Raw genomic sequence first — 25,679 nt, forward strand, 5'->3', positions numbered from 1 at the left:
TATTTATTAGTCCATCTAGGCAGATCTTATTCCTCATAGAGAAGGACACTGCCATCCTGAAAGAAAATCTCAGATTGGGACTTCACAAAATCTGTGCCATGATAATGTCTGTATAGCAGCTTTTTCATTTAAATTTGTATATAAAAATATAGTGTAAGTCAATCTTGTGCAAATGAAAAACAAACACGCACCAGAAAGATAAATGGCCTTGTCCACCATGAACTCTTCACTAAAGCGGATGTGGCAGAAGTTTTTCTTGCTCTTGCGGATAGCAACAATTTCACCACACTGGTCAAACACCTCTCGGATAATTTCTTCACTTGCATTCTCAGGGAGTCCACCAACAAACACTGTTTTACAGCCTGGAGGTCGCTCTCTGGTAGATGGAGGTGGAAGATCTACAGGATACACATAGAGCAAGTCACAATTAACTAATGATTATGTCATTTACCCCACTAGTGTCTGATCATCACAGCTTTTTCTGGGAAATATGAGATTGTCTTATTTGCAGTATACACATGGAACTCTTACTGGGGTTCTGGGGGAAGAGTGTACAGCTCTTGCAGTGGATAATCTCTTTGATGACAGGTAGCTCAGGCTGCACAGGTGGAGGAGGCACCAGACTAATACCGGCCAACATGGGGTTAATGGGTGCGATAATGCCCAAGTTGGGGTCAAAACCTTGGATACAGATGGAATCTGGGGAGAAAATACACCAACATAAAGGGTTAGGAATGTATTATTTTGAGACACCTACTGTATAAGAGAATGGGAAAATAATCTAAAACAAAATCCTAAACCTCATACTAGAGGAAACCAATGTAGCCCTAATGAAAGATAAGCCATATGGCTTAGGTTAAAAAATTTATTAGGTATAAAAAAAATAAAACAAAATTCTATTCATTTTGATCCTCTGAGATACATAAATCTCTCATTTAAATATCTTTACTAATATTTCTAATTTGCTGCCAGACACTAAAGGAATGGGTTTTTTGACAGTTTTATGTTCTCCAATGTATGAAACGTAAAGATATCACTGAACTCCAAGCAATGATTATTATTGATTGACAGCTTGCCAGGGTGAATTGTAGAGATCTTGAAAAAGTAGAGTTAATACTGCAAACATTGACTCTTTGCAAGTAATTTGTAAAGTAATTGTCAATAAAAGACTTTAACACTTCAGTACTGTATATCATAGTAACATCTGACAAAAAGATCTAAAAACTTTGAAGCAGTAGACTTTGTGAAAACATAAAACTGCACTGCAAATGGTAAGGGAGATCAAATATTTACAAAACTAATAACACAAACAATAATTCAACATATTTTAAAACGAGCTCAAGCAGGTTCCAAAATCATTTGAAATCAGTACATCTATGAACTACAATGACCCTGCTGGCTACAGAACAAGCAATGTTACATTTAAACCCCCAAGGTGTGTCATGGATAGTTCTTGTATGACACATTACCTATAGCCATCAGGTGCTAAAGAGGTCTCATGTAAACTGATACTTGTAGTAACACTTTGCCCATGTGAAAACAAATATAGTGATTTTTAATATCCAGTCCTGCATGATTAATTATAGAACCCAAATAACGAAACTCTCAAATATAGTTCAAATGTAAGCCATTCCAAATTATACTATTTCCATAAATATGCATGATCCGTGGAATCTGCTCATGCATTTAAATCTTGCATAATTTGCCTCAATCTACCATGGCTCCTTGGGATGATATTAGTTCCAATACGTGGCTAACTCAGCACAGACTCTATTTTGTACAAGATATTATTGTAAATGCAGTCACAGCCCTAAACTGTATGAAAAGCTAATTATAGAGTCTTTCGCTCACTCCCTTTGCTATACATTGCAGAGACATTTCCAAGCAATGCTACATTCCTCATGCATATATTGTCACCTTTAGGATAAAAATGTGCCATTGATAAAAATGTCTGTGGTTCATTTAAATAGCTTGAATTTCTTGAATTTCGTCTTCCTTTAAGCCAATTAACCACAAAATCATTTTTGTTTTCCTTTTTTTTCTGTGTAAGGGTGCCAATAATTTCTGTATGAAGCTCAAGAATCCTTTTACAATTACTAAAGCCTGTAAGTGATTGCATTAGCAGGTTACAATTACTTACTTCATATTCACGGTAGTTACCAAAGAACGGGTACTAACACCATTCCAAATGATTCTAAGTATAAGCTGGAACCTGGAACAGCTTATACAGACCTTAGACAAAGAGGCAGTGTATGCCTCCAGAGCACTCGAGGGTACCAGCCTTTCCATGGCTGCAACAAATGGGTCCTCAATGAAAAAAATAAAGCTCAACAGACTGGAACACAGTTTTACATAAAATCCAATGTCTAGCATTGCTGCTAAAGGTCACATACTTGGCTTGGGCAGCTGGTGCTAGTGTGGTTTGCAGGGAGAAATATGAGTGATTTGCTTTTGACTCAAGCCATTGTTCCAGTGTGAAAAAGGAATAGGAAAGAGTGAAGAAAAAAATCTATATACGTGTTAAATCATAAAACTAAGATAGATACTTTACCTGACACCAGCTGCTGCCCGGTTAGGCCCATAGGCACGATGCCTAAGTTATTCATGGCTGTGGCCCAAGCACCGTGGTCTGCCACAGGCACACTGAGGTGGGTTTGCTCTGTACCCAAGCCCCCAATGCCATCTGCTGCTGCAGAGAGAAGGCACAGGAGACACGTTTGAATATGTAAGTTAATACTGAACAGATCCTTACATAACCTTACTTGATTGAAGACAAAGACAAAACCAGTTTGAAAGACATTTCCTCTAAAACACTACTGCATCCTTTCCGTATAGATCACTGTTTAGAACGACTTTGCAAATGTCCTTTTCATGACCTCTGGCAGGCATCTCTTGGGGTTTTGGAAAACAATCATATATCAAGTCAAGTTTTAATACTTACGTTTTGTAAATGTTTATCACAGCACTATATATACTGTACTGTTATCAAACTAAACAGTTAGACACCTGAATAAATCCAAGACTAATGATGAGGCTTAAACCAAAGCCCTGCTGTAGCATTAGAAGAGTACTGAATCAATGTGCTTAAAGGCAAGGCTTCAGCAGAAGAGGAAATGAGATGGTTATTTACCACTGGCCATTGCAGCTCTGCTGTTTATCTGATTCTGTCTGCCACTGTTGTCCCCAAAGCTCCTCCAGGCTAGCTGCCCAGGGCAGAGAGTAAAACTCAAGGGCTCATCACAGCAAATGTGCAAACCTAGAACAAACACCACAGAATGGTTCTCAGAAAAAATAGCAAGACTTATTGGAACCTTATTATTTGGATGATATCAGTTCATATTATCTAATCAGTATTGATTGATTATATTATCAAAATTATATACAGTACAGTACTGTACATATATATTATAAGTATATCATGAGTATTGTGACACTGAAATAAAAAATGTAATAGAACAATCTTAATCCCAATCATTATTATTTATTCTGACGTTAGTTATAATAATAATAATAATAATAATAATAATAATAATAATAATAAAGATTTTGTATTTTTTGTTGCCACTTTTGGAATGAAGACTATAAAGCACTTTTGTAGAATGTCTGGATAATGCCATAACTGTTAATGCAATTGTAGTTGACATCAGATCACCTTAGCTGGAAGTCATTGTAGGTGTCCACTGATGTATCATTAACAGGTTAAGAGAATCGAGGGTTGATTGTAGATAGATGATGGAGATGATCAGATTGTTCTTTGTCTAGTTTGTTGTCCCTTGAATCAGAGTTCCTAATGTTTAAAAAATTATAATTATTATTGGTATTTGATTCTACTACCACTGCATGGTAAGCAAAACTGACTGTGATTCAGTGTGTTAAAATGCACAACCAATACTCCTCAAGTACATGTTGCTCTCCAGAGCCAGTCCTCCTATCAGTGCGCCCTCCATAAATGACTTCCATCTGGCTCTAGGCCATCAATCTGACACACGTCATCCTGCAATCCATCAGAGGTCCAGTGGGGTTGTTTGTGCATGTGTGTGTGTGTGTGTGTGTGTGTATATATATGTGTGTATGTGTGTAAAAAGCTGACCACACCATTCCCAACCCCCCATGTTGTCTCCAGATAGCAGCTGCAGTTTGCTCTCCTCTTCCTCTTCCACCTTTCTCCAATAAGCTCTAAGTGCACCCTAGCTCCATCTGCATGCATTATATCATCTAGCAAATCAATGTCTCCATGAAACAGAATTATGCTGCCTAATATGGGTGAGGGGGATGGATCCTGGTCACAGAGAAAGCACTATGCTCTTTCCCAACAGAGCTGAGACAGCACAGCTGTCATCAGTATGCAAAACATGCTCCTCTCTGCCACTTTCAAGCTCACTGCGGTAATAATCATTATTCAAATCTAACACACAGAAATCAACTTAGGAGCGCAACACAATTTTCCTTTAATCAAGGCAATCATATCACTACTTTTATATTAAGGGTCCAGACTAAATGAGGAAATGTTTATGCTGCCAGATATATTTCTACTGAAAAAAACAGAGGTTCAACAATTATCCAAACTTGCTTTCAAACACTTTTGCTTATGAACTAATAGAGACTAAACCAACATCCTGGCACATGGATGCCCCTTTACTCCTGCTGTCCTGCCATACATCTTTCCCATCACACACGCCATGGACACTAACTCCCACCAACTAATCTCTTCTCTCTTTCACATACCATGAAATATTCACTTCATAACCTGTGTTGCCTTCATTATTCATGAACTTACTTGACACTTTAAATGATTTAGGTGGCATCCTGAAGAGGAAGTAAGGGAAGGGACATGGACAGAAATCACAAATGTGGCACACAAATGTAAGTTTCCAGCTTGATTCCAAATGCTTTTCAGGATGTTCATTATGAATGAGAAGAAAAGCGAATAAATCAAAGTGATCTGTGTAAATATAGTTTATTAGCTTTCCACTTCTTCTCCAGGAATTCCTTCTTCTGAGAGAACAAAGTTCAGTGTACTGCCAACATTGGCGCTTTGCTAAAATGTGTGCCTTGACTCTTTTGATACTCTCCTCTTTTTGAGAAAAGATTTAATCTGTATAAACACAGTCACAGATGACTTGTCCTTAAACTCAAACGCTCAATTTCAATCAATCATGCTTTGCTGATGTAAGTAATTGCTACTGTAATTATTTTAACAAATGATCAGCTTAGAGACGCTGGTTCAGTGTCTCCCAAAGCAATTTTACAAATACACAATGCTATTTTATACACCTACGTATTTAACGATAATGGAAGGTACAAGAATATTATTCCATTATTCCATATTATTCCATTTATTTGTTTTCAGGGTAGTGGCTTTGACTAGAATTGGCTAGAACACTTTCTGACATGTGTTTGCATAAAAACAAAGAAGTAAGCGTCGTTACATCCTTTAAAAAGTACAGTGTATGGTGATTGTCATGTTGTTTGCAAACACTTGCCTTTTCAGAACTTTATGAAACAATAAAAAAGCCAATGGAAGAATCTATTATAGTCACAAAAAAAATCATAACTGGGATGTTTTTTGGAGCACTATTGTCACACAATTTATAATGGACATGTATGCATTTATAATTAAATGTAATGTTCTTGTTATAACTTACCCTACAACACCTACAAACAGCTAGTTCTTCACCAGCCACTTCTTTTTTCTCCCTATTGAAGTTATTAAGACAAAAAAAAGAAAAAGCAGTTTGTCATGTTACTGTGAAGTGTTAAAAAGTAAATGCTTAATAAATGTTTTTTGTATTTAAAAAAAAACCTTGACTATATCAAAATTTTATTAATTTATGCGCAGCGTCCACCAGAAACAGTAATGTAGTAGAGCAGTATAACATAACCTGTGATTTGCCTTGCAGCCAGCCAGCGCTTTTGTCAGAGCTGCTGTTGTAGAAATTTAATCAATAATTTCTGGCCAAGCGGAATGGAGAATTCAGTGGCACTGTAGTATAACAAAAAGTAATCTATAACGCATCACAGCAGCTCGAATCAGATAGTCATTTTGCATCTCAATATAACATCGGGCACAAGTATTGAAGTATTTGAAGTGAAGTATTTAATGCATATGTGGATGACTCTTTTAAATGACAGCTCTTAGTTTCAAATCTAGATAAAATCATACGCCATGACATTATGGTAAGCATAATCTACACTGACACAAGTGTTTGAAATTGCACATTTATCAGTCTTATATTTATCTATGGTCTGCCCACAATATGCTTGTTTTCCCCTGCTGTTTTACTGCTGACCGAACATTTGTATCCCATTTCAGGGCAGCCTGGACTCTTTGGGTTGAACAGAGCTTTAAAAAGACCAGCAGGCAAAGAGGAGCATCCTTTTCACTGGAAAAGGGGTCGTGACCACAATATCACTCACTGCTGAGAGCAAATTGCACCTAATAATGCCTTTAGAAAGGCACCATTAAACTCATGTCTCCTCATGACGAGAAACCTCCTATGGTGGAGAATGAGAAGCGCTATGCCAAGATTCATTTAAGTCCTGTGGCCATAAGTCATTATAAATGTCCAAAGATTATCATTGGGAAAAAAGAACCCTATGAGAAAGTTTTGTTAGCCTGGGTGTTTTTAAAAGCTGGTTGTTAATGAGAGACGAAAGGATGACATTTAGCTGCTCTGCCTCCATTTTTATAGCCATGATTTAAGATCCATGTCTGAAATATGCGTGAGTTCACAGCTCCTCACTGATGGAGGCATATGTGGTCAAATAGAACAAAGAGAGGTAACACTACTGCTATGTTCTGTGAACACAGATGTACGAGAAGGATGGCTGCAGAGAGATGCAAAGTGTGCTCAGTATTCACTAAGGCCTTACAAAACCAGCCAGCTGGGGACAATGCCTGCATCAATAAGCAGAACATGCAGAACAAGCACCAGTGCCCACATGCACCGTCGCAAAAGCACCATATTACAAAGCTGATGTAATAGTGTCAGATAATAATGCAAATATCTGAAAAGCATTTATTAAGTGATGAGTGAGACACACCTATCTCTTTCAGTTTCTTTTTTTCCAAAGCCTTCCTCCTCTAAAATGCCTTTGATATGAAATGCACACCACATAATCCTATTAGTGAGTTTAATAATCTGTGCAATCCCCCTTTGTATTACAATAATAATATTCCTGTTGGAATACATACAGTGTTATTATGTGAAGCTTTTCTCTGACTGTCATTATGGATACATTTAGTTGTGGTTTTTGACCATGTAATCAAACAGCAAAACAGTGCCTGCAGGATGCCAGTTTATGGAACATGCTTTTTATGGCACAAAAGACCCCCCCACCCCTCCATGAGTATAAAATATTACATGATTAATAGTTGTTACATGTTCATTTCATCTTAATTTGCCCCTCTTAGCTTGTCAGTGTGCTGACAATTAGGTGATTCTGTACATAAAATATACAGTAGATGGATTAATTAAACCATGCTTCACCGTTTATTTACTCAAACATGATGTTTACTGTACCTTCACAGAATGGTACAAAAGCATTACAAATGGCACACAGTCTTTCAGTTCTATAGGCAGGAATTTTGTCCAAACTTGAACAAAGACATGTCACCAGTTTTAACATTATTCAGAGTGACAGTTCTGCCTGTGCAGAGCTCAAGGGCAGGTCGTTCCAGTGACTACTTTCTTAACATCAGCATGTCTGGAATATTCTTCTAAAATGTGTTAGGGAAATATTATACATGAGATGAAGATATTTACTCTTCCAGGCACACAGAAAATTACTTATCCTAATCATGAGAATGAAGAGCATTCAATCCTGCTATAGAGAGCAATAATCAAACCTAGTCATACTGAAGATGTGTGTGTATGTGTGTGTGTGAGTCTGACTGAAGTATGTCTGAAAGATATTACAGCAGCAGAGAGTAGAAGGCCAGTGCTACCAGTTATTGCTGATCCATAAATGATTCTGACCACAGGGTTCCACTGCCCTGTCCTCATACAGCATTGGCATGCATCATGTGCCCTGCCTATGCCTTTTATCCGCCCAGTCTATGCGTATACCCATTCAGTCTGAACTGCTCCCCTAGAGCCATGAACATGAAAGTGAATAGACTGAGTTCTGCTCTCTCTTTGTTCATCGTGTTGATGCGCAGTTAATCACAGCTGATTTTCAGTTCCTGTTTGTTGATGTGTACACTGTCTTGCCACTTCTCCCAGTGCTAATTTCTCCAATTGGGCTGCTAAACATTTGTGATACTGGACTATGGGCATGCATGGTTTTGTCATACAGCTTCCACATGAGGAATAGGTCGATTAGCCTATTACAGGAAACAAAGCTAATTGGCATATAGATCCTGGCAGGAACAAAAAGCCCATTGACTGCCAGGCTACTGCAGTCAGAACAAAATTTCTCTCAGCTATCAATAAAAAAACAGTTGTAAGTGATTTTGTCCGTAGACGCCTAGCACAAAACAGTAAGCAACAGAAGGCATCTCTTCACGTCCCCCCCACCCCCCGCCCCTCTCCCCCAAGGCTTCATCCATCAGTATCCACTCGCTTTACTCCTCCTGCAGGCACTCTGTCTGTCTCATAGCCTCCATAACTCACTTGCCCTCTGGCTCTCTCCATGGGCCAGATACTCAGAGATCTCATAACCAGAGCTCCATATAACTGCAATCTTGTCTTTAGTGACATATATACTATAAATACAATAAACTCAGTGAAGCATTTTAGCTGTGAGGCCTAAGGACTGCCATCATTATTATGCTCATGTTTCTTAAAAAAAAGAAAAAGATCTTCTAAGTAGTAACCCTGTTTCATGTCAGGCTGCACCACATTATCCATTCACTGGTTGTTTTCTTATAACAGCACAGCCTACTGTATTTTATTCCCTACAAAATGCATATATTATACAGCTAATGGCGTACCAATATCAATGTAAGCTATATACCACTTATCCCAAACTCTATTCATTGTAAATTACAAAGTAACTGACTCTGATTGCTTAAAAGGATGAACAGGATGAACACATTAACTCAGTAAACTCTATAACATGCAGATTTATGACACTAGGACTTAAATATTTAAATACAGATGTTTTGTGGTGGATAGCTGCCAAAATTTATACAAAAATCACCAGCAGTGTGAGTGACCAATTCCATGGATAGTGTTCTAGCTGATCTACCAAACAATCTCAGGGAAACATTTTATATTTTCTAGACAGTTTTGATTTCTTATAATCAATATATTTTTCATTGTATTTACACACTCCAGATGTCAGACATTTCCCATACTGCTTATATCTCCACGAATTTTTGACTAATGTACAGTAACAGTGCACCTAGATAAATAATCTGCTAAAAGTACTTTAACTCATGCTTGTAATCGAACCCCATGTTCAGACACATAAACACAGTACATAATGACAGTAACAAAATAAATGTTCTTGTTTTCTTCTCACCTGCTTGTCTAGCTAGCTAAATTTAGCCTTGATCATAAACAAGTTTATGCTTGCCATCTTCCAGTCGCCTAGCAACAGTCGTTCTTACGACTATAACCTCCTGATTAGCAACAGAATATTGTACCTTCCCACTACAAAAGCACGAATTAACAGGTTTCTTTAGCAGGTATAATAATATCTTTACTTTCAGCTGGGAGCCCTTGTAACAGGTATTGTCTCCAAATTGACAGGAAGTAAACCATTGTTTTTACATTGTAATTAAATGCCTCCCCTCCCACTGTTGTTTATTGCTTCTCTGGCCCAGGCACCACTTGCCACTTACACCCGTCAGCGTTATCTAGGTGAATTATGGGTGTGCATGTTTCTCAGCAAGTTGCTTGCAATAACATATTTCCTCCACTTAGGTGTACAAGTTATGTGACCATAGTTGTCAGAACATTCAGTACTGTATAAACATATGAGATAAAATACTTATTGAATGATCAGATGTGCCTGCGACTTACCTACAAACTAAATCATTTTATGTGTTACCATCAGGTACGCAGAATAAAGGTGTGAGATCGCATTTATTAAGTAAATTGCACACTCATGGGCATTTTCTAGTTAAATTTCAATGTGGCATATCTTCTCGTGGCCTGATTGCGATGAAACAAAGCCTATATGTTACCTAAATTTCGGCCAAATACACATGTGAAAACTCCATTAAAATTTATTCGGCAGTTTCTACGTGATAAGTGCACAAACCAACAGACAGAAGAAAATTTTAAAAAATATCCTGATGTGTTATACTACTCCTCTTACTTCTCTCAAAATATCTTCAATGTACAGATGTACAATGTACTTTACAGTTTTATTATATGTATAGATAATAAGGTCATTAAAGAAGTAAGAGCAATGGTTACTCAGTGTGTTAAGGCTCTGAGTTATTGATTGGAACGTCGGTGGTTCAAGTCTCAGCTCTGCTTGGTTGCTGCTTTTAGGCCCTTGAGCAAGGCCCTTTACCCTGTCTGCTCCAGAGATGCTGAATAATGGCTGACTCTGCGTTCTGACTCCAGCCTACTAAAAAAAATTCTGGGATATGTGAAGAATAAAGAATTACACTGAATAATAATGTATATGTGACGAATAAAGGCTGAACCTAAAATCTTGCTATCTCTACATTACATTACATTCTGTGTGTACAGAAAAGAAGCTGTCTTGCATTACAGAGCATGAAGTCTCGTTAGCACAATGAAATAAATGTCCACCCTGTGGATTTAAGTGAGGCTGTGAGGTAGTGGAGAAACTTTCTCTACATTGTGGCCTAACTAATAATAGGGAATTAAAGGGAGAAATTTGGGTCATTTATTGTAATTCACACATGAACAGTGCTACTTCTCGAGCAGTTCCTAAAGCAGTTTGCACTCAGTTACACCAGCAATTTAGGAAAGGATTTAACCTGTTTCTCTGTTTCTCTTTCCAGTTATCAATATACTGTACTTATGTTAGAGGGAGATTCACATCAAACTATTACACCTAGCCAAAAAACATCACAAATTATCAACACCCCCAGCATGTGGTTGGCTTCATTACAGCCTCTGCACCAGAACCCAATTACACCCCTCAGTGACCATAAAGACTATTTATTGGTGCTGTTGTATTACATCTCAGTTATTTACAGATCAAAAGTGCAAAAATGTATAGCTTTCTATATGTGTTCTGCAGCCTCTTGTGTTACGTGAGGAGGCAATTGCTGTGAGCCACACTGAAAGTGACCAGATGGTGAGAATGAGCTGGAGCATTCCTTCAGCCTTGACTGCTCTGCATTTTAAACAGTTTGCCTGTCTACATCTCCTATCTCTCTCCTGCTGTCTCAACTGTCACACAAACACACACACACATACACACGCACGTCGGAGGCATGCCCAATTAGCATCGTGCTGCATTTCACACAGGCCTGTAAACCTGAGTTATAAATATTTTGAGGTTGGGGGTCCACATTAAGAGACAAGTGGAAATGATCAAGAGATAAAACATCCAAGCCTACAGTATTGTTACATACATTAATCTGTGAATTAATATAAATTCAAGTTGTTGTTTTTTTTTTTGTTTTTTTTTTACTGCAGTGATTTGCATTCCCAAGGATGTCTTCAATGACATTAGCAAACAGTGAATAAACATCATATGAGCAACACATTTTTCAACAAATTCCATAATGTTTTTTGAAGGAGAACAGAACCCAGCAAATGACTATGATATAATCGCCACAAAAATGAGCACCAGAGAACTGTAGTGATATCATGCTTGGGGAAAATCCTCACCAGACATGTTAATAGCTTTTACAGCTGTGCTGATTTAAGGCTGATGAAGCAGTGTAATGACAGAGCAAGTCTCTCTTCACAATTCAGTTGGAGTATATGCAAACATCAGATGTGATATACTGTAAATTATTCTAGCAGAGATCCAGAAGCCTTGCCCAGTCCTGTTTACTGAACAGAGCCAGACCCAATATTTCCCAAGAAAAGGGAACCGCCCTGTGTATCCAGTTCGCATCCCCACCTCTTTTGTATTTCTGTCAAATGCTCTTCATATACTAACTCATTCTCTATACCGCTGTACAGGATTGCAGAAAACCTGGAGCCTATCCCAGGGCACTACTGTAGGTGGGGTACACCCTCTGTGCCGGGCCATCATAGGATACAAAAGCGCATGCACACACACACACACACACACACTCAACCTAATCTGATTGTTTTTGGACTGCGGGAGGAAACCGGAGCACCTGGAGGAATCCCACCTAACATTGGGGAGATCATGCAAATTCCATGCACACAGACTCGAGGGAGGAATCAAACCCTTAACCCTGTGGGAGCGAGGCCATAGTGCTAACCACTACATCACTGTACTGCCATATGCTCTTTAGACATTAGTGGCTCATTTCAAACCATTAATTCAGGATATGGTGACGGCCAGGGTTGACTGCTAGTGAGCCCCATTTCATTCGCTCAGTCATCCTCTGAAAGTTACAAATTGAGAAGAAGTGGTACTTCGTAAAGCATTAAGGACAGAGAGAACAGCCTACATGTTGAGTATAACTTGTCCCCCTCTAGCTGAAGTTCCTTTCTAGCCCTCACACAGCTGTTGTGTGTAGGGTTCAGTACCCTGAAAACTGCAAACGGTTTATAAGTCCAGGCACTGCTAAGACTGATAATAAAGTAAAAGATTAAGGAAAAACTCCACCAACAAAAGCTGCATATGTATATAGGATTACAAACTATTATTGTTTCACAGAACGTTTTGTTTTGGAACAATGTGGGAAAAAAAATGCCTTGAGACATGTGGTGACAAACCAGTATTTTAATCTATATCTTCTCCTACCTTTTAGGGTCTTGTTCAGTGCATAACCAAACTGCCTTTGACTCCACCGTTGTTCCATTTGCATACTCGTCTGAAACGCGAAGACATTTAGCATGGTGGACGCATGCAAATAACAAGAGTCATGGCACGGCGTAGAATACCACTGGACCATTTGCTACTGTATGTCTGGGCTTCTGCAAGCATGTCAAAGCCAAGGACAACATGGTTATTTATTAGTTGGCCAGCACCCAAAAAAAAGCAGAGTGAGCACAATGAGGACAATGCTGAACAACACATCTTCACTTAATAAGAACGTTGCACGATTAATTTCTCTTATAGCTTCCAACCACAGCCAGTACGACCTATAAGTGCAGTACTGCAAACATGTAGCCAAGCTGAGTATACGCAGCACACATGATTTCAGAGATTAATGACACACTTTCAAGGCTGTTTTGAGCTGAATACATTAGAGGCTTGGGTATCTGCACCAAGCAGTATGAGTGACAGAATCACTGAGCTACGGCAGCACCATATGTTCTCTTCCCTTCCAATTAGTGTCAAGCTTAAGTATAAATTGTTGAGCTTTACATTGTTGTCTCAACTTGCTCACACCATTGTATAGGAATATATGTCATAAAGCCATTAAACACATGTTTACAGATTAAGTTACAAACACCATTCAGCTTTAAACCCACTCTTAGCTAATGACTAGTTTATGAAGGACTCATAGTCAGACACTGCTTTCACTTGCTTCAAGACAGATTGCTGGGTTTCATGCTGATCTGGATCTTGAATTCTCTCAGTTCCAGTGGTCTGATGAGAGATCCAGATGTTTTGGCTCACACTTCAGCATGTCCTGGCTGATCTGCAGGCCTTACTTCTCCTTAGTCCTCAGTCAGTGACATCAGATAGAGACGACCAACATAAACAGTATCTGTCCACACTTTTTTTTATGCAAAGACCTCTTTGGATGTCTGGTGTGCATAGGCCATTAACGTTTTTTGAGTGCCTGATAATCACAGCATGGCATATTATCATAGTCATAAAAGTGTGAATGGAAAGATATAAGCATATAAAATATTTGTGAATATGAGCATTAGGACTTTTGCTGAATTTTCCTTTACGACTGCCATGTGCTAAACTGGATTCACCTGCAGACAGAAAGAACAAGTTATATACTTTACTTTTTTCCACATTTATCTGAGCGTCACATTTACCTGACCCACTTATTTATACTTACAGGATTTTTTATCAATTAAATGTCTACATAATGACATATTAATATTACAAACCTAAATTAATATTGCATAAAAGATCTGTTTGGACTGGTTAAGTTGGTCTGTGACATTGATGCCTGAACTTAATTTTAGTGTTATTCCTATCAATTTATTCATTATAGTTGATTTAAACAAATGATCCAGCCATTTAGGTAACTGAGATGCAAGACATTATAAGTGAACATCCATAGCCAGTAATAATGATGGGAGTCAGTAACCATTCCATAATCACTGAGCCAACCATTTGATTAATAATCGGTTTAACTTCACAGTACAATGCTTCTTGTGCTGATTGTCTTTCTTAAAATCAAAAATCAATTCACTATTACTTCAAGCAGAGTGCAGTAGCTCTATGTACATCAGGTAAGATTACTCGCACAAGCACCTTTTACTGAATATATTAATGTTACAAACTCGTTAGAGCAGTCAATGCAGAAGTACATTATCCCTGTAGGCCATCTAGTATTTACTGTGTATACTCCTTGTGACAGTTTGCATATTCTCCTAATGTTAAGATTTTCCTTTATTGGTGGTTTACTTATGATTTTTTCCTGAAACCAAAGTATGCCCATGGAACATCCAGAAAAAGCCTTTTTTAAATAAAATTTGTATAACAAATCACCTTGAGATACATTTTACACAATGACGTAATTATTGGCTTTATATGCATGCATGGACTTCAAGCTTTTCTAAATAGCAGCTGTCTACATGCATTGCAAACATGCAACATGGCGAGTTTTATTCATCTTTAACAATTTAAATCAATTGCCATTTTTCATAATCGGTCACGTAAAATACACAAGAAAAATGACTGATCATTGACTATAACGATGATTAGTTTTTAATTGAAGTGCTACACCTGGTGAACATTTTTCATCCAAGAGCATTAACTAAATAACTAGCAGACTAGGGAACCCAGATATCGCATCTATGTATATTTCCACAGATTTAATTAAATTAAAACTCAAGAAATATGATAACTTATCATTTTGAAGGTAGTCAACCATGTAGATACCTTTATCTTATAATATTATGTAATTTTTTACAAGTATGTGAAATCTTCCTAATTAATCAGAGCCAAACATTTTTTCAACTCATAAAATGCAAACGCAAATTGAGAAATATTAAGAAAAATTTGTCCGAAGGTAATTCATTCAGAGGTTTACTGTACTTTTTAAAATTAATGATATTTTTACATTAACACTGTACTCACAACTTCCCACAAAATGAAACAGTTTAGGGCAGTTTTAAGTAAACTGTAGCCAAGAGGTAGAAAGTATGCAAGTTTATGCCATTTTGAACACCGCAATTCCTCTGAGTTCAACAGCACCGCTGTGGCATTGAGAAGCCGATTAAATAAGTCAGTGGAACATTTTCAAATGATATACAACCGATTAAAAAAGGAAAACCCAGGAGGGCCTGGAAAGGGATCAGATAAGGATGTTCTAAGTCTCTACAATATTCCATTTTCTGCACAGCTGTTGAGTTTTTTTTCCCCCTTAGATCCATTAGTCTCTTTCAGACTTTTATACACTGCCCTGTAAAGAATGCTATACAAAGAGTTCTCAACTATTTAAGATGGCCACTGATGACCCAGGTAGTGCTTTTCCTCCTAGCTAACGGATGAATACTGTTCTGAGTTTACGGATTCTGTTTACAGGTTCATACTTCTTATTCAGCAGGGTTTTATTTATTTATTTATTTATTTTTTAGGAAAATAGACATTTCCTTAAAAACAAGATAATACATAGGGAAACAGTGGTAAACACAAAACCATTGCACAGTTGATAATTTCTTTCTCCTTGTGGTGGGGTAATATTAGGGAGACAATCTAACTGGTTTGGTTTAACCTTGGTCAAAATGGACAAAAGGACCAACGATTGGGTTTGTCCCCCCCCCCCCCCCCTTTTTTTTTGGTTGTACAACCACATTGGACCCATTTGACCACATTTTGAATCAAAGCAAACACTGTATTAACTAATAAACTAGATTCTATAGAAAGATGTTATAATAAGAACATTTTCATGTAACATGCGAGTGCCTAACTGCCATGTTTAGTAGATTACAGAGCAAATAAAAACAGAGCTAGATAACGAGGAGAATTGAGCATGACATGCTTGTTTCCTCTCCTGCTGATATAAAGTATTAACCTGAAATGTTTCTGTAAGGTGCTGCACAGGCCTCAGGAGAAGTAAGCAGGTCAAAATGGTCAGTTCTCTGCTAAAGCTTTAGTAAGAATGCTGTTCTGGTTTTTACTGTATTCAGGGTATAAGGTCAAGGCCAATGCCTATAGACCGGAATAATTCACATACATTAAACAATTTCTCAAGTGCCCCAGCATGCAATTTCATTCATTTTTTTGTAATAATGGGGATTTTCTACGTAACTTTTATTTGAAATATAATTTAAGTTAAACTAAATATGAATTGGCGGTGTAGTGGTTAGCACTGTCGCCTTGCACCTCCAGGGTGCGGGTTTGAATCCCAGCCAGGCTCGATTCCTGTCTCAGTGTGCATGGAGTTTGCATGTTCTCCCCATGTTTGGTGGGTTTCCTCCGGGTACTTCTGTTTCCTCCCACAGTCCAAAGATATGCAGGTAAGGCTAATTGGCGTTCTCAAATTGCCTGTAGTGAGCGTGTGTGTGTGTGTGTGTGCCCTATGATGGATTGGCACCTTGTCCAAGGTGTACCCTGCCTCGTGCCTTAAGCCTCCTGGTGAGTGAGTGAGTGGGTGAATATGATTAATTACAGAAACAGATGTGTTTCAACTCATGTGTCTACATGCAAGAAAATAATGTTGCCATTTTTTCCAGACCGAAAGTTGGTGTGTATCAATGAAGAGCACACAATCATCCACACACCCCAATCATACAGTAAATATACATTTCATCTACACATAACAGTGTCCTAAGGTCTTGAGGAAGCCTAGCTACAATCAGCAGCAGATACTTGTAACTATAAATTGAAGAGGAAAAAAGTTTCTTACTTCTCTTGTGTTAGGAGTAGCACTGACCACATAGCTTATGCAGAATGTCATACCATCTGTTATCCTCATCAATATGGCTCAGTTATTCCAGCAGATCGAATAAATTTATATTCATTTGGACTTTAAGGCAGTCCTAACCACAAAAAAACTCCCATAGTTACTATATAAAGGAAAAAATACCTAGTCTTATTGAAGTCTTTTTTTTTCCGATTAGTCTTATTAACAAGTGATTTTTTATGGCCGCACAGCTGTTTAATCCCAATCCTCAGAGTTCTCATCACACTCTTTGTTTATGGAAATGCTCTTACTTTCACTAATAAAACGTTTTTTTTTGTTGTTTTTTTTTCCACCATGCAACTTCACCAAGTGATCTCCATTCATGATTTTTTCCGACCACATTTATTCCACAGTATTGACTGCTCAGCAATATCCTTCCTGGTTTTGAGAATGTGTTGAAAGGGTTCTTAACCCAAATCCAGTAACCGCAAATCTCCTTTATTTCTTAATGCAGGCCAATAATTGTGTGTGTGTATGTACTGCTGGGCATGAAATCGTCCACTGAACATTCTTCCACAGCAACAAAGACACATACATTTCAGGAGGCTGAATAGCAAATGCAATAAAAGAAGGGGAAAAAATACCTCTGACATATCTTATATGACATATTACCCACATAGATATTCAAACCATTTCTCCCCCACTTTCTCTCTCTTTTTCTGGTTGCTGAATGTGCTCACAGTGTTTGTGGGACTGTCAGAGCACTGCTTGATGGTCTGTGGGCTGCTGGAGTTGAATTATGGAATTTGAACTAATGAACAGACTCAGGTCTATAAATCAGTCATAGGACCTTGAAGTAGATGAGCAAGCCCAGTTTTTCAGTCTCTACTCTCAATCCTGCCGCTCCACATCACTGCTGTTATGCCACTTGCTTAAGGATTAAAGGAACACGATGCAGCATGAGCCTTGAAAAACAAGTCATCAGCTCTTCATCTGGCCATGCAACATCCTCACCATCACTGACTTTGACAGTGCAATGCTTACCTTTTTGTCAGCCATGCACATTTATGTGTTTTTCTACTCTTGGTGTCCCTATCTCTTTCTTTCTCCTCCTATATATCAACAAGATGAGTGGCCTTTGAATGACCATCTCTGGCTTTAATAGCCCCCATAAATCTCAGCGGATTTACCCTGGCTTAATGGAAGAAAAGTCCAATTCATCACCTCCACTACTATAGGCCACAAACACATCAAAATGTAAATTCTAGCTCGATTACTCTACCTCTAAATCTTAATTTTTATCCTGTGCCATGTGTACTTCTTATGTTTTGCTTGTACCTTACTGTAATGGGGTTACAAAAATGCAGATTACTACGACAGTATTACCACTGCTAATCTAGTTTTATTGATTTTTCTCTTCAGCAGCCGCTGATGCTATACACCTGATGCTCTTTCTTTCAAACTCAAAGCCTGTAGAAACAAACTTCATATTTGGGCAAAAATGGTCAAATATTAAGACACTTTTATGGATTTGCTTTATTCAAATACAAATGACATGGTCCTGTGGTTAAGTATTCAGCAGATATGAGGTTTCATGTGTCTGATTAATTTATATATAATAACTAATTTAATTATTAATTTAATAATAAATGAAACAAATCATTTATTATTTTATATCAATAATTAATCAATGATTAATTTCACCATTTGTACTGTATGGTAAAAAAAAGCCTCATTAAACATTAATCCAGCCCTGTTGGAATCTATTGTTCCTAGATCATTCCCCCTCCCTTTGTATAACTTCCATATTTTTATTAAGAAAAAGGCAAAGAAAATCATCTGTTAAAAAAATAAATAAATAAATAAAATAGCATCATGTGCTATGGTAGTTGCAATATATCAGAAAGCCGGTAGGAAAAGTTTATTTCAATCTTAACTAATGACAACAGAAGAAAATGTTTCAGGCCAAAAAGATCAATAGTTCTCCAGTCATGCTGGGTGATATTGATCGCTTTAAGGGAAGTGTTCCTGGAGCTTGGCAGCAGGGCTCGATAAAGCAGCAACAGTTTGCCTCTGTCTGGCCTGAGATCTGAGCATGCACTTTGCTGTTTAGATCAGCATGTCTACACACAGCACATACATGTGACATTAACGCCGCACTCTGCAATTTTTATTCTCCACAGTGAAAAAGGACCCCACTGTTATTTTTGCCATTCCCTCTTGATTGGTCCAAAACTTTTTCCTTTCTTTTTTTACACCCAAAAATTTACTTTTTTATTACACTACATGGCCAAAGGTTTGTTGCCACCTCACCATCACACTAATATGTGGTTCATCCCCAAGTTATTGCCACAAACAATTACATAGAGTAGAATGTGTGTGCACAGTATGTTGTAGAATTCAACTTTCACTGGGACTAAAAGGCTCAAAAAATTCCAGCATGACAATGTTTCTATGTACAAAGGGCTCCATGCAGACACGGGTCGCCAACAATTTAAAAGGAGTACTCAAGTGGCCTGTACAGAACTCTGACCTCAACACTAATGAATACCTTTGGGAGATACAGTACAGTGCAAATGTTTTGAGGCACCCCATTTCTTCCTATAAAATGTAAATAAATTATGTTGATTGAATTAAAGAAATGGCAACAAATGTTTTGCCGTGACAAGCTGCAAAGTGCTGAAAGATCCAATTAAAAATGTAATGTTTATGTAACAAGCAGCATTATTCCTTAAGACTACATTTAAAAAAAGGAGGAAAGTCTGGCTCTTTGCAAGCAAAATATGAAGAAATGATTGGTGGCTGGCTCAATACTTTTGCACAGTACTGTGCTAGACCGACTGCACTCCAGGCCTCCTCAGATGACATCAGTGTCCAACCTCACTAACTTGTGCCTGTATGGGCAAATCCCTACAGCCATGTTCAATTTCTAGTGGACAGCCTTCCTAGGCAGAGTGAAGGTTATTATAACAGCACAGGGGACTAAATCTGGAATGGGATGTTCGGAAAGTACATATGAGCACTGTGGTTAGGATTTACAAAATTGTTTTGATATAAAATATGTCTGATCTTAAAGCATTACTATTATTCAATAACTGCAGTGAAACTATGGGGTCTTGGAATGTTGTATATGTACAGTAGGTGTCTGTTTGACCAGTCTTCTGAAGAAGCTACCACAATGGAATATACTTTAACACATTAGCAGCCGGTTGCTCATTTCTTCTAGTACTGTATGTTTTCGGGTCCTATCCATTTCCATTTCCATGTGGAAAGTATGTTGACAGACATACATATATTGTATCTTAATGGCCCTGAGCAGGTTACCTTTTTAAAACATGCACTTTAATAATGTCCTTTAGAATGCAAAGAGCCATCAGATTATTTTTTAAAACTGGTCTGTAAACACACACACACACACATGGCCCGTGTCCCAGTAGAAGGTGCTGCGTGCAGCCAAGCAGCATGCTGTTTTGGGTGTAGCAGCAAACTATGAGCCAGATTTTACTTAAATCTTCCCAGAACTCTAGAATTATAAGGACACGTAAGTCATAATGTGGAAGAGGGAACTGCTGAAATTTGCTGAGGGTTTAATAGAAAAAAGGCTAAAACTATGTGTAATGTAATTTCATTTACATTACCTACACAAACACACACACTATAGTAGGGTAATAATCAACCACATGTGAAAAGGGTTGTAAAATAGAAAAGGCTTCACACATGCGCTATTATTAATGGATGCTGGAAAGAATGAGAACAGTGAGATTTTTTTTTTTTTTTTTTTAAAAGCATGCCTTGATATTTTCATGAGAAACCTCACAATATACTGCTGTGAAATTAAAATCAAATGCTGGCTGATCGTGAGGGTAGTACTGCCAGAAATACGCATATGGTAGAGCGCAGTTGTGGTCAGGCAACCCACTGACAGATCAGTGAGAGCTGTGTAGCATGCCTGTGCATATGGAGGGGAACAGCAGGTACTCTTCTGAACTATAGGAAACTTCCTTATTAACAAGAGGCAGTAGGTGAGACATATTTTTAGACATTAAACAATTTAAATGTTTTCCATATTTATAGAATTTAGAGATGATTATTTCTTAAACACTAGCTACATCTAATCATCTATAACCTTATAACAAGCAGAATATAAGCATTATATTATACTATATTATATCTATCTATCTATCTATCTATCTATCTATCTATCTATCTATCTATCTATCTATCTATACCTTATTATAAAATATATAAAAAATATATATTAATCATAAAGTTTATATATATATATATATATATATATATATATATATATATAAACCTTATAAAAAGGAAAAATATTCCTACGACAGACCTGATATATTCCTCAACACAACAGGGCAAGCCTGCATGTTTTTCCACCAATAAGGCACAGAGAGCTAATGAAGCTGGTCTGAGGCAACATGTTAACAGACTTGTGCAACAGCAGAAGTGTATTGCAGTGATGGGCTTTGGACACAGAGAAATGTTCAGAGATAAACAGCCACCAGATTGGAGTCCAGCCAGGGTCTGTTCCTCTACTCCCCTCTATTCATCATAATGTCCACAAACAGAGCAGCCCCTCTTAATGAGTATCTTCTGGAGCTCGGTTGACAAGAGCTTTGTTGGGAGTCGAGAGGTGGTGTTAGTGCTTTACTCACGATCAATCACCCTTAGTCAGGCAGGGATATGCATCTGACTGCTCTCATGCTAATCAACACCACACATCAGCATTGCTTCTCCTGACATTATCAAATTTTCACTAGACCACCACATCGATTATTTTTAATTAGACGCATACACAAAGTTTTAATAACAAGTGATTTAATATGTACTGTACTTCTACCCACTGGCTACATTAGAAGATATACCTATCATATGATTTGTTTTCTATTAATATAAAATTAATTATTATATTTAGAATTTAATATAATAAATTTGTCCAGCTGATTAGTTCTGCATAAATAGAATAACATTATTCTAATGTGATAGAATTTAGATAGTGTACTCTCAGTACAGCGGTAAACCATGATAATGATCAAACTGATCATCTGACTTTCACACCCATAGTTTAAAGTTGGAAGCACACTTTATATGTTGTAACATTATAATGTCTTCCAGTCCATGGCATGTGCTGGACAAACTAGTCTGATTCTTGGATGTCACACCTTACAACCAACAGCACCCAAAGAATGCACCACTAATGTTTCAGTGCCAGACACTACAGCACATCCCCAGAGATCTTGAAGAGTCATGCCCTAAGGGACCAGAGCTGCCGCGGGGACGCAAGTAGGACTATTAGGCCTAATGTTTTGCTTTTTAATGTTATAGCTGAATGGTGAGTATCGGCTTGGTGCTCCTGACAACAATTTAATTCAATTAAACCTCTTTTTTTTTTTTTAAATAAATGGATCTTACTACAGTGCTCTGTAGAAAAAAACATAGAATAAAAAAACAAACACTTTAGACCTTTAGAAATCCTATCACTGGCTGCATGGTCTATGATTTTTGGTCTAAATTAAAGAAGAGCTTATTACAGACTTTTTCACATTCGCCTATGATGAATTTTACAAATAAAATTTTGCCCATTTCTCCAAAATCTAAACAAATTAGCCTTGGAAGACAGTGCCTCGTCCAGGCAGTTACCATGGATACTAGAAATGTATCAATGTGGCCAAAAACAACTAACCAACAAACAAACAACAACAAAAAAAAATTGTGTAACTGTATAACTGTATTTGTATTTATATAGAACACATTATATGTCCAAATAATGTATTTTTAAGCACAATCCAAATTTAAATATTCTAATTGAAAAATTATCTTAAACTACTGAATTTTATAATTATTATGTTGTGCAAAAAAATAAAAATAAATAGGTAAGTGATGTATGGCAAGCACCAAGACATTTCCAAGACATTATGCTGTACTGTAACTATGTAACTGTAACTGTATTGAAATATTAAGATCCCTAAGCACACACACTATCCATATCCAGATGCATATCTCAGTCCAAACTAAAAAACACAGCAAGAAAAAGATTATATTAAAGGTCTGGGAACTATGGGAACTGTTGCTATGCAAACATTAATCAGCCCATGAATAAGCACATAACCTTGAATACTCTTTTGCTCCTCTTCTGGTCTGTTTTAATCTGAATGAAGACTGCCACGTCTTCCACTGGTCATTACTCGAGTAATTTTAGTAAAACTGCTAGCCTGCTGAGTGTGGTGGCACTCGTCACAAATTTCAAAAAGGCAAACATCCAAACACAAGGTAAGCGCTCAGAAATGTACCACATTACCCAAGCAGTCGATCATTCCATTCACCATTAACTTCAGAACAGAAAACAGATGGAGCTTTACTTGTGACTGTACTTGAGTTCTTGAGGTACAATCAGAAGAATACAGAAGGATAAAGTACTTATACTGTGCATTACAAACTATGAGAGATGTGTTTAATTAATAAAAACAATATTCTTTAAATAATTAAAATGTAATCATACAGTCCAGCATACAGCATCTTGAACCAGTGCCAAGAAATGTGATCTGAGCGTTATATGCATCACTTCTCAATTCAACATTTCACTCAAGAGGCACGATTGATTTTGTGTTCCCTGAGTTACACCATGAGTAAATAGAGCATAACCTGTATCAAAAGCTTAGATGTGCATTTATGTCTTCTAGCACAGAAAATGTGTATTGGTTGACTGACTTTATCTTCTTATGCACTGAAATTCCTCTTTAAACCACTATTATTATTCATACAGCAGAATTGGACCTCGTCAAATAATTCAGACATCTCTGCTTTTTGGCCTTTAAATGTTGACAGCATAGATTATGATCAGTAATAAGAATTCAGACACAGAGATATACAAGTACAGCTTTTGAATTCAAAGAGATACATTTCCAATCATTTATGATTCTTACGAAATCTTATACAACAGTTAGTTTCGACTGAGCAATCTGATTGGACAAGAGGCATTCTAAGAGTGGTGAAGATGGATGGTACCAGCACTGGGACATTTAGCTCTTTGTATCACTCTGCGTCTTGGGTGTTCGTTAATTACACTGTCGGCGCCAACATGGGTGAAAGTAGGATTGCCACAAAACACATTTAAAAACAGTCACAGACACACCTTCAGCAGGATAACATTTTTAATATGTTATGTCATCCTAAAAAACACTTTGACTCCTTAATATTTGTCATTGCGAATCACATCTGAACTATCAGTGATTTTTTGATTTACGGCTACAAAGCTAACTAGCTCCTAACACAAGGTAGATTTCCAACTGCTCTCCAATTCCTGATCAAGGGCACTATTTTGTGTGTGTGTGTCAATAAATTGTACACCCTAGCACACTAGCTTTCCACTTAACATTATTTGAGATTTAACCCTGGAACACAGTAGTTAACAGAGCTGATACTAAAGTGGAATAAGAGGAGAAATAAAGAGAAAATTACGAGATTCACAGGCCTGTTCACCCCACTATTGTTTAGTCTTCTCAACTAATACTGGTAAGAAATTAGTGGGTAGTTACTGTAGCTCTGCCAGTCACAGAAGGATATGTGTTGGTTGAGCAAGAAACAAAACTTGATGTGTTGATGAGAAATGTTTTTTGCAAAACTGCTATAAAAGGAATATCACACATGAAGTTGTGCTGTATTGCTGGATATACAGCACTCGTACCTATGACAGCATCACAGTTGAAATATATCTAGCAGTTCAGCATGGCCTTGAGAGTGATATTGCTTAAGTATAGAAATTTACTTTCTTTATTCATTATAACAACACTGTATTCTCCGGTTTCCTAAAGTCCTCCTACTGCTGTGCTCTTAGGGTATACTCATCAGTCTGCACTGAAGGTGGTCCTGGAAAGAAAACTGAAAGGAACAAAAAAAACTAAACAAGCCTAAGCTTTTATCAACAATACAGCCCAACACTGATGCAAGAACTAAAAGCTTCACGCCTTGTCGAAAAGTAAATTATATGGCAAAACTGAACTTAAATAGTATTTTGGTGCAAAATTTGAAATTAAAAACTAAAAATATCTAAGCATTATGGCTTCTAACATTTTTCATACTTTATGTTACAGTAGTTTTTCAGATAGCTTTATATATATATATATATATATATATATATATATATACACACACACACACACACACACACACGCAAAAGGGAGACATTACATTACAGTATCTGGAGTAACACCAGATATATTAACATCAGTTCATCATCAGTAGAAAAACCATGAGAAACCATGTGTGTTTTCATAAAAATTCTAAACATTTTGCTTCCTTCAATCATAAACAAACTTTCTAGACACTCTTTACATATACAGTATATGTATGTAACACTTTATCATTGTGCTCTTCTATATACAGATATATACAAATACATCTTACCGGGGCACTGGTGGCTTAGTGGTATGTTTCTCGTCTGTCATACAGTAAGGAAGGCCTGGGTTCGACTCCCAGCCAGTGCTCTTTTTGACATAATATTATACAGCACACTGTTACTATGCTAAATCTAAAATGTGTGTTGCGTGTTGTGTGTGTCTCTGTGTGTGTGGCGACAGGAAAGGCACAAGAACGAAGAATG

The 25,679-nt window shown here is 37.4% G+C and overlaps 1 protein-coding gene across 3 annotated transcripts in view; it reads right to left on the bottom strand.

The window, feature by feature from the left end:
* enox1 (ecto-NOX disulfide-thiol exchanger 1) overlaps window positions 1–25,679 on the bottom strand; it is a 51,827-nt gene that overhangs the window by 18,854 nt on the left and 7,294 nt on the right. Inside the window, exons 2-6 of one of the 3 annotated variants that reach the window (XM_053496894.1) lie at window positions 5,646–5,697; window positions 3,131–3,256; window positions 2,552–2,689; window positions 532–699; window positions 192–398 (exon numbers count right to left, since the gene is read on the bottom strand). In XM_053496894.1, the coding sequence (XP_053352869.1) occupies window positions 192–398; window positions 532–699; window positions 2,552–2,689; window positions 3,131–3,140 (523 nt within the window). In that variant the 5' untranslated portion in view covers window positions 3,141–3,256; window positions 5,646–5,697. Of the gene's footprint in view, window positions 1–191; window positions 399–531; window positions 700–2,551; window positions 2,690–3,130; window positions 3,257–3,652; window positions 3,744–5,645; window positions 5,698–12,825; window positions 12,890–25,679 lie in introns of those variants that run through there. The other 2 variants (XM_053496896.1, XM_053496895.1) reach the window with 2 other exon arrangements.

This window comes from Clarias gariepinus, chromosome 5, assembly GCF_024256425.1.
Source record: "Clarias gariepinus isolate MV-2021 ecotype Netherlands chromosome 5, CGAR_prim_01v2, whole genome shotgun sequence".
Lineage (NCBI taxonomy): Eukaryota > Metazoa > Chordata > Actinopteri > Siluriformes > Clariidae > Clarias > Clarias gariepinus.